Below are 22,608 nucleotides of genomic sequence, written 5' to 3'. Positions count from 1 at the left end.
CAAATTTCGTTTAGATAACTTGTCAAATTAAAAAGTTTTCCATACAAGGACATGAATTTGTTCATTCAGTTTGTATGACAGCTATATGTTATAGTGGTCCGATTTAAAAAATTTTTTCTCATATCATAGCGTTGCTTTTAGAAATAATCTATGCCAAATTTCGTGAAGCTACCTTTTCAAATAAAAAAGTTGTTCATACAAGAACTTTATTCCGATGATTGAGTTTGTATGGCAGCCATACGGTGAGCGGTTCCGACAAATGAACAGCTTAAACACACACACAAAAACTATTTACTATATTGCACAGACACATATACATTTATTTATTTATTTTTTTTTTTTTTGTGATGTTTTTGAAATTTTCGCTAAGTTGTTCGCTTTGTTTTGAGTATACTCGAGACGTTATAAAATTTTACTAATACATTTCCTTCGCGTATATATTTTTTCTTAACAAAAATACACCGATGCGCAATTTAAGTACAATTTGGAATGATATCATTTTCACACCTTCGTAAAAAATTCGCTTAAAAAAGTATAAAAGTTGTAAAAACATGGCAATGCTTATTTATCCAAGTTTAAGGTAAACTAACTTATTGGTATGGCAAAAACGTAGAATATCAATAGATAATACGACAAAGAGACCAATTCTCTATACGTGTATATATATATAAATATCATTATGTAGTTAAAGAAAGAGACTTAAAGTAAAATACTTCAGAGGCAGGCTGTGAAAAAGGAATAGAGGCAGCCTTAAAAGAACAGTTTGAAATCAAAACTGAGGATGGAATGTGATTTCGGCAGGCCAAAACTTAGAAATAAATGAGTGGGAACATTAATGGGATGGCGAGCAAATTATATAATATATATAAATATGTATACATTAATAAGTACGAAGATAGCAGACGCTTGCTATAGATTGCATCTACAGTTCATCTCTTGGGTAAGGCGGTTCTTTGCAAGAACAAGTGTAGACCTGTTCGACCTTTTCCATGCCAGGCAACACAGTAATGGGCGAGACTAGACGGGTGCTCCATTCCTAAAAGCGTTAAACAATAACAGTTATTTTGAGAAAAAAGACGAAAAGCTTAGACTAAGATGGAATGGGGTGAATTCATGGTAAGTCTAGAGGTGAAAAAATTAGTTAAAATATGCAGATGACGGTGGTTATATAAAAAATTAAAATTATGACGAAAGCGGGAATACAAACGTGATAAATATAAGAGAAGACAGCCAAAAATCAAAAATGTTTGATCAATAGGGAAAAAGAAGAAGTTAAAAGATGCAGCTGACGATATTTATGTGAAAATGTAAGGTTAACAAAAGTAGGCAAAATAATTTGAAATAAAAAAGTATAAAAAATATAAATAACTATATACATATATAAAAATATAGAAAAAAATTAGAAAATAGGAATAAATAAATAAAAATTAAGTAAAAAAATAAATAAAATAAAAATAAATAAATAAAAAAATATATTGTTGAATGAATGAATGAAAATGCAGAAAAATAAACAGAATATACAACGCACTTACCTTAAATAAAGCCATATGATAGCAGTAAATGTGCTGTGGCATTAGATTTGCTTCGACGAATTTACGTGCTTCTGACACAATTTCACGTGCGCGATCGTCATTTTCCTTTGCCCACTGTAAACGTTCAATTAAATCACTTAAATCGCGTTTAAATGGCACATAATGTTTATACGGCGTTAATTTGCTGTAGAAGTGTTCATAGAAACCCGAATCTTGTTTGAATACCAACGAATCGCTGGCAAGCAAATAGGGAAAGCGATAAGCAGCGACGACGCCATCCACATTTAGCTGGTATTTATACTGTAAAATGCAAACGCTGACGTTAAATTGAATTTCGCATATTTTACACTTTTCACTCACCCGAAAGAATTCCAAAAACGATATATGCGGCACTTTTGGACCGTACTTGTCTTCCTCGTTGCGGAAGAAGAAGAAATTCGTTAGTGATGCATTTAACCAATTTGGATGCATACGCGCCAATTCGATTAATTCAAGTCGCTCGCGACGTGAATCTCTGCCGCGCCAGAAAGCTTTAGCTTCCTTGATGTCCCATGGATATTCGCTTTTTTGCACAGACAACATATCCAATGTTACACGTCCCATATTCTCTACCGTGGACTCGGTTATGTCGTATGTGGGCAGCACTATGTCGTACGAGTCATCACTACCGCACCACGAGAATATTGGATATGGGCCAGAAGTACGCTGTTGTCCGCCTTTTTTCGATAGCGGCCAATCGCCCAAATTCAAATAGAATTCCATATCTGGCAGTAAGGCAACGCGACCTAATGCCAACAAGGTTGCATCCATGAACATTTTGAAACCAGTATACTTGCCATAACATTGGCGCCATATTTGTTGCTGTTTCACTACATAATGGCACAACGATACGCTCTCCGGTTGATTGTAGCGCCTCAAAAGATTTTCTCGTATAGCGCTAAAGTTGACACGCTTAAATGAATGCAAGTCCCAAGCGATTTGTTTGTCATTCAAACCTGACGGACAATTGTTGTGCAACATCCACAATTTTAAATCTTGTGGGCAGTAGCAACGTTCCGAATATACTTTGTTATATATAACATACGGGGAATGTGCCACATGTGAGCCATTATAGCGCACTTCCAATTCAACTTGATCACACCAATCGGCGATAGTATAGCGTATAATCGAGGAGCCATCGCCGCGATCGATGAAATTTACATTTGACCGACATTTACCATGCGGCGAATTGCCTTTGATAAGCACTTGAAATTCTTGTGGGGGTGATTGCTCAAATCTATAATAAAAAGTTTAGAAATTTGTTATTTGTCAACACTTTCACTAATTATGCAAATATTTAACATACTTGCGCCCATTTTTGTCCACAGCATGTATGAAAAAGTAACGCGCTGGTAAAACAACTTCATCCGGCTTCAAGCCAGGCCCCCACACCAGTGTTTTTTCAGCATCGACTAAGCGACTCTCATCGATAGAGTAAGCTAATTCAATTATTGATAGCAAAATTGGTAATAAAAGCGTAAACCACAACATTGCACAACTTCTTCCACTAACTATAAAATATATATGCTTTTATGACGCTACAAATTTTCCAAACAAACAGCAAACTTCAACTGATAAGCAAAAATTACACCTGATGGCGATGTTGCCAGATAGTAAGTAATGTGTAACAAATAAATTGATGGGGTATTTTATTTGAATAGAAATACAAACCGTGCAAGAATTTTTTCTAAAAGCAATACTTTAATAAAAAATTATATTTTTCAATTCAAAAGTTTTATAAATGTTAAAAATTATGTTTATTTAATTAAAACGTTTATTAAAAATGTCTTATGTATTTTTTAGGGTTTTTCGTGTGTTGACCTTTTAAACGCTGGTATGCGTCATTCTGGTGTGTTTTATCTACAAATTCGTGGTACAACCTATTGGTTTTTAAAGGTGTTCTGTGAACAGGAAGTCGCTGATGGCGGTTGGACGGTATATTTTTTAAACAATCAATTTTAAAAATTTTACAAACTTCTCTTCATTTTAAGGTTATACAAAGGCGTGATGATTTCGGTGAGCCTCGAGAAAACTTCAATCGCGACTGGGCAGACTATAAGAATGGCTTTGGTGACCCAGCAAAAGAGTTTTGGTTAGGTAATGAAAATATTTATATGCTCACCAATAATGAGGATTACGCGCTGCGTGTTGAGCTAGAGGACTTTGAGGGCAATAAGAGGTATATTTATGTCATAAACATTTTAATATTAATAGAAATAACTTTTGTATAATTAGATATGCGCAATATTCACACTTTAAAATCCATTCCGAAGCTGATTACTATAAATTAGAAATTGATGGTTACGAAGGCAATGCGGGCGACTCGCTTAATGATCCCTGGTACGGCTCAAATAACAGTCCTTTCTCGACTTATAATAGAGATAATGATAGGAGCTCCCTGAATTGTGCTAGTATGCTGAAGGTAATAACGATTTAAACCACTTTTGCATAATGAATTTTCAGTTTTTAATATTTTTATTTTTAATATTGCTATTAGGGCGGCTGGTGGTGGAAGTCATGCGGTCGTGGCCTAAATGGTCTGTACTTACACGATCCACAAGATTTAACTGCCCGTCAAGGCATCGTTTGGTTCCGTTGGCGCGGCTGGGACTACACCCTCAAGAAGGCTACCATGATGATCCGCCCACGTGCACCACAACCTATGGGTAGCACAGCATCGACTTCATAAGCATTGAGCGACCTTCGTGCACCTACTTGGAAGCGTAAATTGTAGATGAAGACAACAAATGTTTTCATACACTTAAAAAAAATCAACCGCAAAGCAGTTTCAATTCAAAGATAGTAGTTTTAAAAGCAACGCGATTATTTACGAAACGAAGCTGTTTTCAAGTGAACAGTTATTTTTCAATTGAAAACTTCTGCACTACTGAAAATAAAGCGGAAATACGAATTTGTGCCGAAAAAATTTCATGCGCTCCCGCAAACATACAAACTATTCGCAAACATAACACATACATACATAACTACACACTTGCATCTAAAATGTAATTGTACCAAATTTTCGGGTTGATTTGATTTTGTTTTTGAAATTATGATTATACATATTTTTTTGTTTTAGTTTTCGTTGATAGCCAATTATATATACGTTTACATCCTTTTTTGTTATTTGTTTTACAGATATTAACTTATTTTATCATACATATTGCATAAAATACATACATATGTACATTATTTTCGTACATGCATAGAAACATTATTTTTAAAAACTATAAATATATACATAAATGTATATATATATATATAATATTGGAAAGTATTCTATTGTTATCACAACAATTGCCAAATTCATCAACCATCGGACTTTGTAGAAAATTCTATGCATGAAATTCCTATTGTGACGTAGCGCGTTTGACGTAAATGTCTCCAATAGCGTTAGCAATATTCGAAAATTTATAAATAAAAATTGGCCGGTTATGTGACAATATTTTGCCCTCTAAATTTTAGTTAAATTGCAGCATATGTAAAAAACAATTATGTGCAGTTAAATATTTAAGTAAAACAAAGCAACTTCTTTAACTAATTGCATTAACTAACTGTCCAACATAAGTTTATCTCTTCGAAATTGAAGTAAAGCTCTTTCATGTTTTAATTTCATACATTTCTTGCGACATTTCTCGTGACAATTATATCAACTTCATCAATTTAATATTTAAACTCAAATCAGTTATCATATTGTAAATATTATTCCTTCCTCATATCAGCAACATATTTTTATACTTTCGCATCATTTTCTTGTTTTTGTCTATTTTTACCAGTTAATATGACATTTGTTTGGTTTCTTGTATTCATTGTTATTCATATTTATGCAATCAATCCAAAAATGTACAGAACCTTCAATATACTCTTAAATAGAATTCGTAATGGACAAAACAAATATAGTATTTGTAAGAGATTTTGTAGACAATAAATAAAATAGTTATAAAAGAATTACCTGTGTTAAAATTAATTTGACATTGCGGACAAGTAGGTAAGTATGCCTAATAGAAAGCAAAAAAAAAAATTAAGAAGGGAAGCAAGAAGGTGGTACTTTGTGAACAATTTCGGAGATTGTACCGTTGCCTTGGATAATTTCGTGAAGATATCTCGAAAAAAGTTGTTTCTTACAAGAACTTGATTATGATCGGTCAGTTTGTATGGCAGCTATATGCCTCAGTGGTCCGATCAAAAAAATTTCTTTGAAGGTTGTTTCTTTGCCTTGGGCAATAATCCATGCCCAATTTCGTGCAGGTAAATCATCAAAAACAAAAGTTTTCCATACAAAGACCTGATTTTGATTGTTAGGACTGTATGGCATCTACATGTATATAGATAGATTAGATAAATAGATGAGGATTGAACCGCTTCCTAATATTGATAAATTCCGATATACTGATAGATGCTATTGATGATGATGTGATCCCTCTTTGGAAAAATTGATCCAAGGGCCTTTATCTTGCGCCTTCAGACTGCTGTGCAATTAATTAGCAGAAGTAGCGACTTAAGTTTGTCCCCTGAGAGATTGATTATATATTTAAACCTTTTAAGGTTGTAACCGCCCATTTTCAACTTGGTATTGTGTATGCCTTGGGGATATTGCCAATACTCCTCTTTAACCCCTCCTCATACTTGCATAGCAGTTTCTTTATGGTATGGGGACAAATCGCAATGAAAGATTCGCATCCTACCATGTTGGTGGATGCTGCGGATCGGGTGAGCTCATCAGCCAGTTCCTTTCCAACTATACATTTGTAACCGGGCACCCAGAGAAGATGCACTTGGTTGCCATCTGATAGACTGTTCAGACGTTCTATACACTCCTGCACCAATAAAGATTTGATTTCATACACACAGACTCATACACACACACAAGAGTATAACTATACGTTCATTGCGATAGTTGCGTTTCTGGTTTATCTCTACGCACCCTCTTATAGCAAATACCTCTGCTTGGAATATGCTCGGAAAACTTCCCATAGGGACGGAGAGCTTAGTGCGTTGTCCTGCGACCACCTGCACCGATTACTATCTCTAAACAGTAGGTTTGGAGTGAAATCATTCTATTCACATATAATACAAATACTTATTAACTTTAAAATAAAATATACTTTTATTTCACATAGACTACCCTTACATCAGATCTTCAATTGCCACTAATCAGTTGAGATAATATTCAACATGAAGAAAATATAAACTTTAAGTAATAATATTATTGTCCAATGGTTTAAAAAGAATTCAATATTTTTAGCGTCGTAATCATTTCGACATCACTGTACCCATAAGTTCTACACACGTGTGTCAGTTGTCAGAAAAACCAAAACAAAGTTTTTGTGGTGCAGGTTTTCAATTAAAATAAAGTTCGTTTACTTTATTTTCTATTAAATTGGTTATTTAACAACAAATAAAATGAGTGATAGTGAAAATGAAAGCATTCAGGATTTGCTGGAATGCGCTGAAGAATATGAAAATTTAATGCGAGAGAAACTAAAAACAGAGAATAAAAGTGACGAAAATAAACACAATGCAGCATCGAGCAAGAAGAAACATATTACCATCAGCGATGAAACCCAGGAACTGCCCATGGAAAAAGTTATATTTGGCGATCGAGAAGGATTGCTCGAGAATTTAGCGGTCGCCGTTGGTGAATCTAAAAAAATCATTGATGAGAAGGAAGCCGGGGGCGGTAGTGAAGAAGATGATTTGAAAGATAGTAGAAAGCGTAAACCTGCTTGGACCGACGCGGATGACACTGATATTACATTGGGAGAAGTGAAACGTCCTACACGTTTTTCAGGTCCTCACAATCATTTGCGTCAAGATAAATCTTACAAAGAATACCTAACGGCACGTTATGTACGAACTGTGCCGCAGCCAAAATGGGCAGAGTTGGATAACAAAAAGGTGTCTGAGGATGCAGAGGATGAGGCACTGCTGCAGACTGTCGGGTTTGTAGCTAAACCGGATACGAATACTTTAAGGCAAACGCATATAGAATTCAAACGATTGAAAGACTTAAATCGTGCCACATATGCTGAAGGTTCCATCAGCAGTATACAATTTATACCAAAGAGCACAGCGACATTGGTAACAGGAACATCAGGCATAGCTACGATATACAGCATTGACGGCGTGAAAAATGAAAAATTACACAATATACGTTTCGATAAATTCCCGATAATGTGTGCACGGTTGAAGCCGTGTGGCACTAAGGTAGTTGTTTTTCATTATTTTTTTTTTTTATTTCATTATTGTTTTTCATTTTGTTTTTAGGCTATTTTTGGGTCTACAAAGCGGATCTACTATGTGTACGATCTTTTGTCAGCGCAGGAAATGCGCTATAAACTGCCCGAGGAGGTTACGACTCTGCGCAACTTTAGAATATCTCCATGTGGTCGTTACATGGCCGTCGCTGGTCGTTTCGGCAACATGCATCTATTTGATGCCTTCTCGCAAGAGCTTATACACACATTCAAGCAAAACGACGATGTAGCTTCAATGTGTTTTACCGCCGATTCTAAAAACATCGTATGTAGTTCCTTGTCTTCCAAGATCAATATATTCTCCTTGACAATGCAACGTTTGGCTCACAGCTTTATTGATGACGGCTGTTTAAAGGGAAGTGCAATGGATTTATCGTTGGACCAACGACTTCTAGCGACCGGTAGCATGGAAGGCGTAGTTAACGTTTATGACTTCCAAAAGCTGCAACTATCTACTACGCCGAAGCCAGAGAAGACTTTCTTAAATTTACGAACCGGCATTTCGGATGTGAAGTTCAATCATACTGCTGAAATTTTGGCTATGAGCTCCGTTGAAGTGGAGTCTGCGGTTAAGTTGGCACACTTCCCAAGCGCTACAGTCTTCGCAAATTTTCCGAGAAAAGATGATATGGGCAAAATTCGTGTTGTGGAATTTTCACCCAACAGTGCATATCTGGCGTTGGGTAGCACCACCAAAAAAGTGAGTTTGATGCGACTAAAACATTACAAATACTATTAAGACCACTGCTTGATTTATTTGTAATTTTACAGAAATTAAATAAAATAACGTATTTTATAGAAAACTTGGTTTTAACAAAATGTATGTATATTGTGAAAAAATTGGAATATCCTTTAAAAAACCATTACTCAGTTATAGTAAGCTGATCGGAAGGAACGTTCTGATTCACGCTTAAATGATTCGTGCATCTTCGTAATATCGTCGAGTTTGGTGGAAATATTTGTAGTGGATGACTCTATCCACTGTAGAGAGCTCATATGAGCATTCAATATTTTACCAATTTGTATAATTGGATCTGTACTATCTTGTCCTTTATTCGACTCATTTAGATTATCGATGATTTCTTTCAAATCCTCCGACATTTGTTTTAATTGCGTGTCTAAATTCTCAACCAAGAGGTAAGTTTGACTTCGCTCCACATCAACCTGCGGCAATTTAAGAAATTCTTTCTGTAGTGGTACAATACTTTCCTCAAGTTCTTTGTGCTGGGTGGCTATGAATTCCAACTCCTGTTCCAATGTTTGCTGATCTGATTTTACCTTTTGTACGGCATCATTCAGCTCGAGTATTTTATGATTATTACTAATAAGAATTTTATCCCACGCATTGATTTGTGTCGCTTGATCCGCAAACACTTTTTCTTGTTCCTCTAATTCCAATGTCCATTTATTAATGTGCTCTTCCAATTGATTATATGTTAGGTGTGAAGCATTTGCTACAGCTGATGATTCTGTAGTTTTTGTTGCAGTACTCAAATTTGCGAAACCACCTGTGGCCGGAGCAGTTGCGGCACTTAATGTACCAAGAGTTGGCAAGGCAGTTGCTGTGGTTTTAGCTGTTGTCAATGAAAAAGCTGGCGCTGCAGCTACAGATGTGGTAGTAGTCCCGATTGCTGTGGTTGTACCGGCCGTTGCTGTAGCGCCAAACCCGAAACCTGTTGAAGCAGTGGTTGCGGCGGCTGTCGGTGCAGCACCGAATCCAAAACCTGACGGCGCACTTGTTGCAGGTGCAGCAGCAGAGGGTGCCACGGCTGCTGAGCTAGCTGTTGGTGTACCAAAAGAAAAGCCTGTGGTTGCAGTTGTAGCTGTAGGTAAAGCGCCGGTTGTACCGGTAGTCGTAGTAGCAGCTCCTAGAAAACTGCCACCAAACCCTACAGCAGCGGGGGCAGCCATAGAGGTTGCAGTGGGAGCTGGCGCACCAAATGACAAAGGTTTTACAGTGCCCGCGTCTCCGCCACCAGTGGCGCCAAACGAAAAAGATCCCGGCTTCGCAGCTCCAGCGGCAGTTCCCAGACCAAACGAGAAACCTGTGCTCGCGGCTGTGGTTGTTGTTGGTGGTTGGAAACTCATGGAGATATCAACTACAAACTTTTTGAAGTTAAAACTTGTGTAATCACAGAAAATTTATTACAAAATAATATGTTTAAAGTGTGTTTTGCTTAATTTGACAACAGCACGAAATAATCTGAACGAGGGAATTTTTACAAATTGTCACTTTTGACACACTCTTAGGAACAGGGTGATTTGGTGTAATCCTTTTTGAAATTATATTGATGGCAAAATAATTTCAACATCTACAACACCTATGGTATATCATTTATAAAATTATTTGAATAACTGCATATAAATGCATTTTATATAGTAAATATTTCATTATATCATTGAATAAAATTTGTTTCGATATTTAAATAAAATATTTTAGTAATATTCTGAACACATCTTTAGTCGGGCAACTCTAATAAATCCAGCTGATTGTTTATGAGACCGTTACAGAAAAGAGATAACTGCTGGAAATTATTTTGAACTTGTCAAAAGAAGTGAATGGGAAAATGCAAAAACAAAGCCTTGCCACATTAACTGGAACACATGCAAGAATATGATAATTACTTCAATTCTTTTATCTTTCTAATAAGCTAATATTCATAAAAAAACGAACTACTGTATATTATAATTTGCTTAAGAGAATATAATTATAGTACTGACATTATTGCAAAGTGTTGAAATACCTTTGGAAGTCACTAATCTGTTAACACTTTTTTGCTGTCAATCGCGTTCATCCTCCTCTGTTGCGATGCGAGGTGTGTATTTGTCGTCTCATATTCTACTGTTCGGTTCGGTTCGGTTTGACGAGCAAAGTGAAAATTTTTATATTTTTTAACAATTAAATAATTTGAAAATCTTTCCATAAAACCTTGAAAAAAGGATATCCTGTGCTATTTTAATTGCATTTTTTTTAATAAGAAAATCTAACGCGTCCATTCCGTTGTGTGATTGACGTGTGAAATTGCATGTGTCTGCGTCTCTGCTAAGCAAGCAGAAAACGTCGCAGTTGCAAAAAGGAAAAGCAGTGAAGTAAAGAAAAATACAATATTAAAAGAAAGAAAATTTAAAAGTAGGAGGCAGGAGAGTAGCAAAAGTCAATAATTGTTAAATGCAGTAATAATTTTCACTTCCGAAGTAGTATAAAATTGAAAAAAGAAGAGGCATTTGAGCGGTGCTAATTGGAAGTGCAGTTACGAAGTCACCATTTTGAAATATTAGGGTTGGATAAACTTCATATATTTAGGATAACGGTTTGGTCAGCACCGCTCAACCGTCAAAATGTCTGCTGAACGGGAGATTCCAGCGGAGGACAGTATCAAAGTGGTATGTCGTTTTCGTCCACTGAATGACAGTGAAGAGAAGGCCGGTTCTAAATTCATCGTCAAATTTCCAAACAACACTGAAGAGAATTGCATTTCCATTGCGGTATGTATATTTAAGAAATTATTAACCATTTGGCAGTTTTAATACAAATATATATATAAATACGTTTTGTGTTTGCAAATATTGTCAAATATAACTACCACTCCCGCTACACTCCCTGGTCGATGACGTCATTTTTTCCCTATTCTACCCTAAAACAAATACATAAGATAGGCAGGAGGTTTATTCTTGGGTGTTGCCACCCCACTTTGTGAAATTTCATAACAATGATGATGATATTCGATTTCTTATAACGTCTGATAGTGATTATGACAAATTGATTTTGATAAAAACATACAAATGTTTGAAATCTATTAGAATACAGTAATAATACATAAAATTGAAATCTATTGTATATTCTGTAGGTTTCTATAGCATTAGTTAGGTATTTTAGGGAAAGTCATTTTTGCCTACACATTCTTATTTAACTTTTAATAACATAAAAGGTGCTGTTTTATATCTAGCACGATTAAATTCTTTTTTATTGCTTTATTAATATACCACACAAGCGAAAGAGATCTAAATTATCTTAAGAATTATTGTATTAAAGAAGAATTGGAAATGCAAAAAAAATGCTTTCATGGCTTTTTTTTTACATTACATTTAAACCGGCGTTTGTTTGATCGAATTCTGCTATAATATAGTAGAATTATGAAATAAATTTTAAAATACATTAATATTGAAAGAAACAAAAAAAAATTGTGATAAATAGAAATCAAAACAAAATAATTTCATCTCATGTCAGTTTATCAATTCAAATAAAGAATAACTTTCCAGTCATAAACATTTATTTAACAATTTTCCGCAACCACTACAAAAGTCGAAACTTTGACGATAATCGAACAGCTGCTCTGCGAAAGAAAACAAAAATAATACGAAAATATTAAAGAAATAAATAAAATGTATAGAGGCGATTAACTAATACTCTAAAAACGAATGAGAGCACTACGCTAGAAAGACATAAGCCGAAAGTGGGTACAGATGTAGGACGGAAGACTGAGTTGCGTGAATCTAAACGATTCATACGCTGCTTTACAGGCAGCGATACCGATGCCATGGTCTTCGTTGGCTACGACGCTATATTGTCGGCATCAGCGCCAACGCTACTATTTCAACCTCATACCACTTATTGTGCTCATTGCGCCAAGTTACCCGCAACATGAACACTGTTTATGGCGCGTGAGTCATGTCCATACATTCAGGAGCGACGATGGTGATGACTGCACGCGGAATTTTCTTACATATACATATATACACATTTGCCGGGTGGCATGGAATGGCGTGTCGGTAGTGTCAATGGTAACAGCAAATGGACAGCACAAGCTGCAAAAGTGCGCCACTGTAGGAGTAGCAATATGTAAATATATACCATATATGTATGTGTATGTATTGGTGGATATACATACATATATCCATATTTACCAATTACATAGAAGCTATCGACAGTATTATGCGCCAAGCAAGCAATTTGTGCGAATGAAGCACAAGTAGAAGTTGAATAATTTATTTAAACCCATCAGGCATTTTTCCTGCAATATGTGTAACGACGCTCCAGATGGGTTGACTTGAAGCGCGAAAACATATGAGTACATGCTCATACTACTTGCGTTGGAGAATCTTTGTTTGCGTATGAAGGTGCACATACAAATGTGTGCAAGTATTGGAATAAAAGACTGGCAAGTGTTTATTAGGGTTAATTTTATATGCAGGTGAAAATTGGACAAGAAATTTATGATATTTGCCAAAGATTCTCTGAGGAGTGTTCGCATTGCATACTAAATGAAATGAGAAACAAAATGAAATTAGAAACAAAGAAATTGAAAGTGTAGTTCGGATTGTCAGATTATTGCTATTACTTCTTATAACAAGGAAAGTCTTTATGATCGAAAAATTTTCCATTTTGTAGTCGAACGAAAAAATATTACTGAAAGTCGATAATAAAACATAAAATCATTGGTAATATACTATACTTAAAACAATTAATTTGTTTCTCTGCTTATTATACACTGAACAGAGTATATTAAATTTGCCGCGAAGTTTGTAACACCTAGAAGACGCCAAAGGACTCAGTCTGTATTTCTGTCTGTCTGTTTATACGCGAAATTTTGCCTCAGTTTTTTTTTTAGATATCTGAAATTTCACACATGTCCTTTTCTCCCCAAAAAGTTGCTAATTTGTCAAAACCGTCGATTGGTGTGTGGTATTTGACGAGTTATCTTCAAGAAATTTGGCATAAATTATTTGAGCAATTCACAAACTATCGTAAAGCATCGTAAAATCGTAGAATTATAAAAAAACAAGTGTAAAAATTTATAATTTTACGATTACACAACCTGTCGTTGTGAATTGAACAATTGTCTTATTTAGTGTTACAATCTCCGAAGAAATTGTTCAGATCGGATTACTATATCAAACATATACATATGTATGTATGTACGTATATTGCTGCCATTCGAAGTGATTTATAAAAATCAACTTCTTCTAGGGAATCTTTTGCATTTGTGAAGGGTGCAATCGAAGGAAACGTGTCTTGTTTCTGTTTTTAACATCAGCCGCATTATGATTGTTAAAGTATAAATATTTATTAGCTATTGGCGAATCAAATTTTAATATACTATCTAATCACTTTCTTTTTTTTCTTCTAAGCACATAAATATTTTAGATTTAACATTTCTCCCATTCACTCGTATTGCCTTCGAAAGTATTCCACACTTCCATACGATTTATTACGCTGAAAAATGTGTTGCGCCAAATGCGGTCGGGCGGCCGAGCAACCGCCTTTCATGTTGGCGCACAGCAGCGCCACATTTCTTTCTTTTAAGTTCCGCAACAACAAAGACCTTATGGATTTACTAACATACGTAGATATATACAAATTTCAGTGTTTGTATGCATGTTGGTTTGGCAAACTATAAGCGTTGAAGCAGTCAACCATAAATCTACATACATACAACTAGACAACACGTTAATAAACTTTTACCACAATATGATGCATACTCATATGTACATACATATCTATGTATATGGTACTCTTTCATATGCATCCACTAACAAGCTATTGCCAATTACAAAAATGGTAATTAACTCCAACGTCCATTACCAACCGACTGGAGTAGGTACACTCGTCACTGACTGACAGTCGCCTAAGTGGCTGACTAACTGACTGACTCTGACTGCCTACAGTCTTCATTGTGTAATTTAACAAACCCACTTAGCTTTTAAAATATTTTCGTATCTGTAAGTACTTTTTAATAATTTCCTCATATTCGTTTTCTTTACAGTGTTTGTTAGTAGTTTTTTTTTTGATAATAAAAAGTGCTTGTTGTTATTTATCTTTCACACTATGGCAGCATCTCTTTTTGCAATACTTTTACTGATCTGCTACGCTATTTTTCTCTTCATGCCATCTCTAAACAAAAGTGCAACTATACTGTTGAAGATGCTATATACAAAAACTTACATACATATGTATGTTTAGCGCTTTTATGAATGATTTTAAAAATAGATTACTTGGCGTTTTACATGAAATCTCTGCGTGCTGCTTCCGTCATTATTTCTTTAAAATTTCTTTAGGTCTTTTCTCGCTTTGTTTTTGCTTCACACATACACGTGTGTGCGCTTTCTTGGGAGTTTTCTTAGCAACATAAAAACTTGACATCAATTTTCTGTCAAACGCCGGTGGCTTAAGTTTAAGTTGTTTCCCCTCTTAAGTAAACTCATAAAAGCGAGAAATGTGTTGCTTTTGATGTTCTACATGTTTTTCTTTAAGTTCTTAATTGCGCTTAAAATAAACTTAGATATGGTATCGTGTCTTTCTTCTAATTTTTAAAGTAGTATGACCAGCTATTGTTATATTTTTGTTTTGTGAAAGGGGGAAATTATTTTTTTGTTTTTATGTACCACTTGAGGTTATGTGTTAAAGAGCACACTTGACTCAGTGTGTAGATAACTTAACTTTAAAGCTGTTGTAGTGCTGGCTTTTTGTAGCTTCAATAACAGTATAGTTAGTTATTCATATGTTTATGGTGGACTTCAGCAACTTAATCTCTGATAGGTTGGACAATATCTGTAAGTCCTTTGCAGATGTTAGGTATATCATACTAGAAGAAAGGATTTTGTGTTGGCAAGAAGCAGTCAAAATGTATTCTTTGTTGTTATGCAGGTGAATATGCCGTTGGAAATTGTCTTCAGCAAAGGCTTTATGAATACTTTCATATTAATAGCTTCTGAATAATATATTGAAACTGTTCGTGAGGTCCTATCAAATTTGAAGTTTCTGAGCTGCATTTTTCTGCCACTAATGACCAAAATCGGATTTTGTCTGCTAAATACTGCATTCAGAAGGTCTTTCTATACTTTCATGTAGATACATAATTTTGACGTCATATTTTCACTTTCAATCTAATCTATATATTTCTTCAATTAAAATGTTATCACTCGAATTATATATGTACTTTGTACATACTTACATATATCTATGTATGTGTTGTCTAGAAAAAAACTAATGAACTATCCAGCTGTTGGAACGTGCGAAAAAAGAGAACGGTTTTTTTTGCATATTGTCTCGATGAGTGTATGCATGAGCAATTAAATATATCTCGCACTTTTGCGCAACCACGTACGGCATACGTACTCCATATGAATAAATATGCATACTAATTATAACAATCATAGCCATATTAAAATAAAGCGAAAATCTCGAGCACACTTTCCACAATCTCATTACTCTCCTCAACATGCGCCAATTGTTGGAATTGTTGGTCGAGTTAAAACATAATTGAATATGTTCATATGAGACATTGCTAATTTGCTTTATGCTTCCTTTTACTTGCAGTTTCATTGCTGTTTTAATAAATTTACTTTTAAATTTCGCTTTTATTTGCTTTATACAAACTTTTTAGTGCGGTTAGCGATTCTTGAGGCGAGACGAGACGAGGAAATGAATCCTTATTGTCAAAAAACAAAAAGAAGCTTAGAGATAAAATTAAAGGGTCTCGGATATTCACTAAACGGGTCACTAAAAGCGTTAAAATGATTAGTACTGTATCTCAAATTCTCTTTAGATGTTCCACACTGATTGCTTTCTAGTCGAAAACCTAGTTATGGTACACAGAAACAATAATAGCTATAGTCACTACCAAATTCTATCAATTCATGGCACAGAATTATTCCTACTCAAAAGTACTTTGTTACACAGTGTTCGTTACACTTGTTTTAATTATACCGAAATTAGGTATTGTGTGAAATTATCACATAATTCCCTCAAACAAAAAAATCTGGATTCTTGTGTGCTTCTTATTCGCTGGTCGTCATTAGTTGATTGGTGAGAACATGACTCGGTATTCTTATATTTATGATCTAATTTCACATTGAAGAAAAAAAAACGAAATTCACTCATGTGTGTGTACATTTTAGTCATTTCAATATATGGAATAGATGAGTCAACCCGTAATGATCCACAAAATATGTTCGTACAACGGGGCTCAAGGCGGAACGACCTTTTCAATTATTTACCAAATTAATTTTACTTAAGCTAATTTGATTTTGTGTATGGAAAGTTTCATTATTTACATGCATGTGTGTCTATGTGTACAACAGAAAACGTCTAAACATTCCCCAGATATATTATCACTTATTTGTTTTTAGTAATCAAGCATTTGTTTTGTGCATTGAGAACAAAATGTGGTTCATAAATAGTATGTAGCAGTTTAACATTTTTACGGAAGTACGGTATCGCTTTACCTTCAACAATGCTTTTAATAAATATTAATAAAATAATAAAAAATCGCCTTTAAATTTAGAACTGGCTTAGGTGTGTTATTATATTTATGATGTTCTTCGCACTACAAAACAAATTATAATACTGCCCCAAAATTTTGTGTCTCGTTACTATTTTTGATTATAAAATGAAATCACTATATGTAGACCATAATCGGGAGTTTATATTCCATAGGAACTATAGTAATTTCTACTATTTTTTTTTTTTAGCTATGTATATGAATTTTCTAAAGTCTTCCAACCAGCTGATATTTTTGCTGTTTACTTTCTTCTATCTGCTGTAGTGAATTTTATTTTTTAATTCCATAAAAAAACGTCATAATTATTTATGTGCTCTTTATTTTCCGACTCTGTTTTATCTGCGGCACTTTTTATCCGTTTAAGTTGTGTATTGATTTTTCTAATATTGCATCACATTTAATTTGCATTAAGTTTTGTTATGTACTTTTTTTCCTATGTACTATTATTTCGTACTTAATCTGTGGTGAAATTTCCTTTGGCAAGCAGCCAAAACAGTGTGCGTTCGAAATTCCGGTCTGCTTGCCAATCAACTAACGTTTAGCGCAGCTAATGTCTCTAACCCAAATTTGTTAGTTTTTTGGTTGATTCCTATGGCAAGAAGGTTAACGCAACAACAGCGTGCACAAGCAATCAGGTACAAGTCGTTAGCGCATAAATAAATATATAAATAACAGGAATACCTATGATTGTGCGATTGATTGATGGCATATTCGTAGATATGCAGATATGTGTGTATATTTAGCATAAAGGAACGTCAAAAGTTTATTTTGAATGTAAGCAAAATAGAATACCGTTATGCAAATAAGTAATTCAACCGTGCGTTAGCTTTAATGGTTGCATACTAGAATTAAAAAAAATAACTCAAAAATACATCACAATAATTATCCGAATATCAACACACGCCCTTTCAACCTTTTGCCATGCTTAATATGCCATGTAGTCGTATGAATTTTTATATCTTGAAAAGTAGGTCAGCAGGATGCATTCGTTTACAACAAAAAGCTGTAAGAAAAAAAAACGACAACTTGTACTAAACCAACCATCGTGGCATGTGCACATCGGAATTTAATGGAACTTTGTTTGCAAACTTTTGCTTTTATTTTTGTAGCTGACATTTGTGCCGTGGGTGTTTGCCTCCCACTTGCATCCGTAGCGAGCGGCTTATAGCTCTCTGTTGATAGCAAATGGACTATTTATTGTTGGGATACGTTGCTGCCTAAGCACTCGATAGTTCAAAGGTGTTAAATATGTGTGAATCGTTGCTATTCAATCCTTTTCAATCACTTTAAATTCAAAATACGTAGAAACTTGTTTGAATTTTGACAGCGGTTTGTTTGTTTACTTTTGGTTTGACAGTTTAATGTGGTGCATTTCACAATATAAAGGATTTCCGCACATTATTTTCAAAAAAGAAATTGATGTAATTTTTTTGTATGCATAACAAAGAATTATTGTTTTACCTTGAGTTTTGATGTAGTTTTCTTAGATAGTTGTCTACCAGTAGAGATTGCAGGAATGGAAAATAACCGATGCATTTTCACATTTGGATCTCTATTCACTAGAGTACCGCTGTAGAAAAGTTTTCAAACCAATTATCTTTTCAATTTCAAAACAACAGTTTGAAGGCTGAAGTACTAGAAACCGAGAAGATCGGCTCGGAATTAATGAAGGGAACCAAATCAGAATAGTCCGTTTATGGGTTTGCTATATAAGGTCTAAATAACAAAAAAAAATGTTTATATTTTTTTGATCTAGAAATATACTATACATATGTAAATATAAACACAAACTGGTAAAAATATTATTAGAATTTAATAATTTAAAATTGAGTAGAACATCTCTTCAAAAGCAATTCAATGTTTTATTTATCAAAACTAATTTTTGTTTCATTTTCTTTCGTCTAATCCACAGGGCAAAGTATATTTGTTCGACAAAGTTTTCAAACCAAATGCATCCCAAGAGAAAGTGTACAATGAGGCTGCCAAGTCTATTGTCACAGATGTGCTGGCCGGTTATAACGGCACAATATTTGCCTACGGTCAAACATCGTCAGGTAAAACACACACCATGGAGGGTGTACTAGGTGATCCGGTGAAGCAAGGTATCATACCGCGTATTGTCAATGATATTTTCAATCACATTTACACAATGGAGATGAATCTCGAGTTTCACATTAAGGTCTCATACTATGAAATCTATATGGATAAGATACGAGATTTACTTGACGTCTCGAAAGTTAACCTAAGCGTACATGAAGATAAGAACCGTGTGCCGTACGTGAAGGGCGCTACAGAGCGTTTTGTGTCGTCACCCGAGGATGTGTTCGAGGTAATTGAGGAGGGAAAATCGAATCGGCACATTGCTGTGACAAGTAAGTGCATCAACGTTTTGGTTTTTTGTTGGAATCGGTATTTGATAATTTTTTGGTTCTTGCAGACATGAACGAACATTCGTCGCGTTCGCATTCAGTATTCTTGATTAATGTGAAACAAGAGAATTTGGAGAATCAAAAGAAACTTTCCGGTAAATTGTATTTGGTGGATTTGGCAGGTTCTGAGAAGGTTTCGAAGACCGGTGCTGAAGGTACGGTACTGGATGAAGCCAAAAATATTAACAAATCATTGTCTGCCTTGGGTAATGTGATCTCCGCACTGGCGGACGGCAATAAAACGCATATACCGTATCGAGACTCGAAGTTGACGCGCATCTTGCAGGAATCGTTGGGCGGTAATGCACGCACCACAATCGTAATTTGTTGTTCACCAGCTAGTTTCAATGAGGCTGAGACAAAATCAACATTAGAATTCGGTCGCCGTGCCAAGACCGTCAAGAATGTTGTTTGTGTCAATGAGGAACTTACAGCCGAAGAGTGGAAACGACGATATGAAAAGGAAAAAGAGAAGAATGCACGTCTTAAGGGTAAAATTGAGAAGTTGGAATTGGAGTTGGCACGTTGGCGCGCCGGTGAAACGGTCAATGCCGAAGAGCAAGTCAATGTAGATGATGTTATGGAGGCGAGCACACCCAACCTGGAGGTGGAGGCACCGGCGACTACTGCTGGACCAGTGCCCGCTACACCGGCGGCCGGTCTCATGGTTGGCTCAATTAGTAGCGATGAGCGCGCGCGTCTCGAAGCCGAACGTGAAGGTCTCTACCAACAGCTCGATGAGAAAGACGAAGAAATCAACCAACAGAGCCAGTATGTGGAGAATCTGAAAGATCAGATTTTGGAGCAGGAAGAGCTCATTGCTAATGCGCGTCGTGAATATGAAGCGCTGCAATCAGAGATGGCACGCATTCAACAGGAGAACGAATCGGCCAAGGAAGAGGTTAAAGAGGTGCTGCAGGCACTTGAAGAATTGGCAGTTAATTATGATCAAAAATCGCAAGAAATCGAGACCAAAAACAAAGATATCGACTCACTCAATGAGGAATTGCAACAAAAGCAAACACTACTCAATTCGACAACGTCTGAGTTGCAGCAGTTAAAGGATATGTCAACGCACCAAAAGAAACGCATCAACGAAATGCTGACAAATCTGTTGCGAGATCTAGCCGAAGTCGGTCAAGCGTTGGCTACTGGCGATTCTGCTGTTGATATGAAAATGAACAGCGTGACCGGTGCTAGCGATTCGACCAAAGTGGAGGAAGACTTCACCATGGCGCGCCTCTACATCAGCAAAATGAAAACCGAGGCGAAGAATATGGCACAGCGTTGTAGCAATATGGAAACGCAGCAAGTCGATTCGAACAAGAAATTGTCCGAGTACGAAAAAGACTTGGGCGAATACCGTCTACTGATCTCGCAACATGAGGCACGCATGAAGTCGCTACAAGAATCAATGCGCGAGGCAGAAAACAAGAAGCGTGCTCTGGAGGAGCAAATCGATTCACTGCGCGAAGAATGCGCCAAACTGAAGGCAGCAGAGCATGTGTCCGCTGTGAATGCCGAGGAAAAACAAAAGGCGGAGGAATTGCGTTCCATGTTCGATTCGCAAATGGATGAGCTGCGTGAAGCGCACACCAAACAAGTGTCCGAATTGCGCGACGAGATACTTGCCAAGCAGCATGAAATGAGCGAAATGAAGGATGTATACCAGAAATTGATTTTGGCACACCAACAGATGACGGTCGACTATGAAAAATTGAAGCAGGAAGAAGCGGACAAGTCCAATAAGCTACAGGACATCATACTCACCAACGAGCGTCGCGAACAAGCACGCAAAGACTTGAAGGGTCTAGAAGATACCGTGTCCAAGGAATTGCAAACGCTACATAACCTCAGAAAACTCTTCGTACAAGATTTACAGGTAAGTTTTGTTTTGTTGCATTATGAAAATATATCGTACAGTATCAAGACATAATATCACACATTTCTACCGTCAGGCACGCATCAAGAAGACCGTAATCAACGAAGACAACGAGGAGGACGGCTGCTCACTGGCACAAAAACAGAAAATCTCTTTCCTCGAAAACAATCTCGATCAGTTGACAAAGGTGCATAAGCAATTGGTGCGCGACAATGCCGATCTGCGCTGTGAATTGCCCAAGCTGGAGAAACGTCTGCGCACAACAATGGAGCGCGTCAAGGCGTTAGAGTCAGCACTCAAGGAAGCGAAAGAAGGTGCGATGCGCGACCGTAAACGCTATCAATACGAAGTGGATCGCATTAAGGAAGCGGTGCGACAAAAGCATCTCGGACGCCGTGGTCCACAGGCACAAATCGCCAAACCCATACGCGCTGGCCAGGGCAACATTGCCATACGCGGTGGTGGTGGCGGCAGCGTAATGAGCGGTCAATTGCCACAAGCAAGTGCTGTTAACTCATAAAGCGAGCAATGTGTTGCATAGAATGCTATGACATAATTATTTTTTAATATAATACGTATGTTTACAAAAAAAACGAAAAAACAAATTTGCAATTTTCCAATGAATGATGCAAGCAAGCAGAAAAATGTTAGGGCGAGCAGATGAGGGTGAAGAAAACGAAAGATCATAAATATTTGTGATGCAGCAGCTGGAGCACGCTTATGTGAAAGTGGGCGCAATGAATAGAAGGTTTTTAGAAATGTTGAAATGCTTGAAGGCGTGTCGTATTCTTAGCAAGTACATTATATGGCGAAGCATATAACAAATAATTTAATATTTCTATTTAGAAAAAAATAATTATTATTTATTTTACATGAAACACATAATTAATTGTAATATGAAAAAGGAAAACTAATGATATAAAATATAATTTGACAGAATACAAAAAACTTAAACGAAAAATACAAAAAAAAAAAACAAAAACTATAAAAACAAAAAAATATATATTTGTGCGAAATATGTAGAATGTACGAACAGCACTTTTGGTTGCTATAAGAAAAGGGTATGGTTGTTTATTGCTATGATTTTTTGCGAATTTCGTTACACTACTTGCCAGTTGGTTTTATGCGGTGAAGTTTTTTTTAATATGCTAATTTTTCAGCTCTATGCGGCAGTGAATTTCACTTCAC

General features: G+C 35.9%; 5 protein-coding genes across 8 annotated transcripts in view; 3 read left to right on the top strand and 2 right to left on the bottom strand.

Moving 5' to 3' along the window:
- The window catches only part of LOC126756471 (keratin, type II cytoskeletal 6A), a 276,027-nt gene extending 269,128 nt beyond the window's left edge, over positions 1 to 6,899 (top strand). For 2 of the 4 annotated variants that reach the window (XR_007666586.1, XR_007666584.1), the window contains exons 5-9: positions 3,375 to 3,506; positions 3,563 to 3,750; positions 3,807 to 3,993; positions 4,069 to 5,559; positions 6,692 to 6,741. Coding sequence is in view for 1 of the 4 variants with exons in the window: in XM_050469541.1 (XP_050325498.1) it covers positions 3,375 to 3,506; positions 3,563 to 3,750; positions 3,807 to 3,993; positions 4,069 to 4,260 (699 nt within the window). In the remaining 3 variants the exon portion in view is untranslated. Of the gene's footprint in view, positions 1 to 3,374; positions 3,507 to 3,562; positions 3,751 to 3,806; positions 3,994 to 4,068; positions 5,925 to 6,691; positions 6,742 to 6,816 lie in introns of those variants that run through there. The other 2 variants (XR_007666585.1, XM_050469541.1) reach the window with 2 other exon arrangements.
- Positions 291 to 3,166, bottom strand: LOC126756475 (protein O-glucosyltransferase 2-like). Its single transcript, XM_050469547.1, has 4 exons — positions 2,878 to 3,166; positions 1,893 to 2,808; positions 1,533 to 1,832; positions 291 to 1,036 (listed from the first exon to the last, which is right to left on the bottom strand). The coding sequence occupies exons 1-4, from the start codon at positions 3,060 to 3,062 to the stop codon at positions 923 to 925; spliced, it is 1,515 nt and encodes a 504-aa protein (XP_050325504.1). The 5' UTR covers positions 3,063 to 3,166; the 3' UTR covers positions 291 to 922.
- LOC126756474 (U3 small nucleolar RNA-associated protein 18 homolog) lies at positions 6,870 to 8,631 on the top strand. The gene is made up of 2 exons (XM_050469546.1): positions 6,870 to 7,778; positions 7,839 to 8,631. The coding sequence occupies exons 1-2, from the start codon at positions 6,975 to 6,977 to the stop codon at positions 8,565 to 8,567; spliced, it is 1,533 nt and encodes a 510-aa protein (XP_050325503.1). The 5' UTR covers positions 6,870 to 6,974; the 3' UTR covers positions 8,568 to 8,631.
- On the bottom strand, positions 8,559 to 10,066 carry LOC126756478 (nuclear pore glycoprotein p62). The gene has a single exon (XM_050469549.1). It carries the CDS (start codon positions 9,914 to 9,916, stop codon positions 8,696 to 8,698), a length of 1,221 nt encoding a protein of 406 aa, XP_050325506.1. The 5' UTR covers positions 9,917 to 10,066; the 3' UTR covers positions 8,559 to 8,695.
- A 579-nt stretch (positions 10,067 to 10,645) lies between these two features.
- On the top strand, positions 10,646 to 22,305 carry LOC126755175 (kinesin heavy chain). The gene is made up of 4 exons (XM_050467559.1): positions 10,646 to 11,314; positions 19,022 to 19,481; positions 19,547 to 21,420; positions 21,497 to 22,305. Exons 1-4 carry the CDS (start codon positions 11,168 to 11,170, stop codon positions 21,938 to 21,940), a joined length of 2,925 nt encoding a protein of 974 aa, XP_050323516.1. The 5' UTR covers positions 10,646 to 11,167; the 3' UTR covers positions 21,941 to 22,305.
- The last annotated feature ends 303 nt before the right edge of the window (positions 22,306 to 22,608 follow it).

The sequence above is a fragment of the Bactrocera neohumeralis genome, chromosome 4, assembly GCF_024586455.1.
Source record: "Bactrocera neohumeralis isolate Rockhampton chromosome 4, APGP_CSIRO_Bneo_wtdbg2-racon-allhic-juicebox.fasta_v2, whole genome shotgun sequence".
NCBI classification, from domain to species: domain Eukaryota; kingdom Metazoa; phylum Arthropoda; class Insecta; order Diptera; family Tephritidae; genus Bactrocera; species Bactrocera neohumeralis.
The sequence above is the reverse complement of the archived record's forward strand: the minus strand, read 5'-3'. Positions and strand labels throughout refer to the sequence as shown.

Coding starts and splice junctions, on each gene's coding strand:
- LOC126756475 (XM_050469547.1), bottom strand. CDS start 3,062: ATGTTGTGGTTTACGCTTTTATTACCAATTTTGCTATCAATAATTGAA. Junction 2,809..2,877: donor GTGGACAAAAATGGGCGCAA/GTATGTTAAATA, acceptor TTTTTATTATAG/ATTTGAGCAATCACCCCCAC. Junction 1,037..1,532: donor ATCATATGGCTTTATTTAAG/GTAAGTGCGTTG, acceptor TAACGCTTTTAG/GAATGGAGCACCCGTCTAGT.
- LOC126756474 (XM_050469546.1), top strand. CDS start 6,975: ATGAGTGATAGTGAAAATGAAAGCATTCAGGATTTGCTGGAATGCGCT. Junction 7,779..7,838: donor TGAAGCCGTGTGGCACTAAG/GTAGTTGTTTTT, acceptor TTTTGTTTTTAG/GCTATTTTTGGGTCTACAAA.
- LOC126756478 (XM_050469549.1), bottom strand. CDS start 9,916: ATGAGTTTCCAACCACCAACAACAACCACAGCCGCGAGCACAGGTTTC.
- LOC126755175 (XM_050467559.1), top strand. CDS start 11,168: ATGTCTGCTGAACGGGAGATTCCAGCGGAGGACAGTATCAAAGTGGTA. Junction 11,315..19,021: donor AGAATTGCATTTCCATTGCG/GTATGTATATTT, acceptor TCTAATCCACAG/GGCAAAGTATATTTGTTCGA. Junction 19,482..19,546: donor TCGGCACATTGCTGTGACAA/GTAAGTGCATCA, acceptor TGGTTCTTGCAG/ACATGAACGAACATTCGTCG.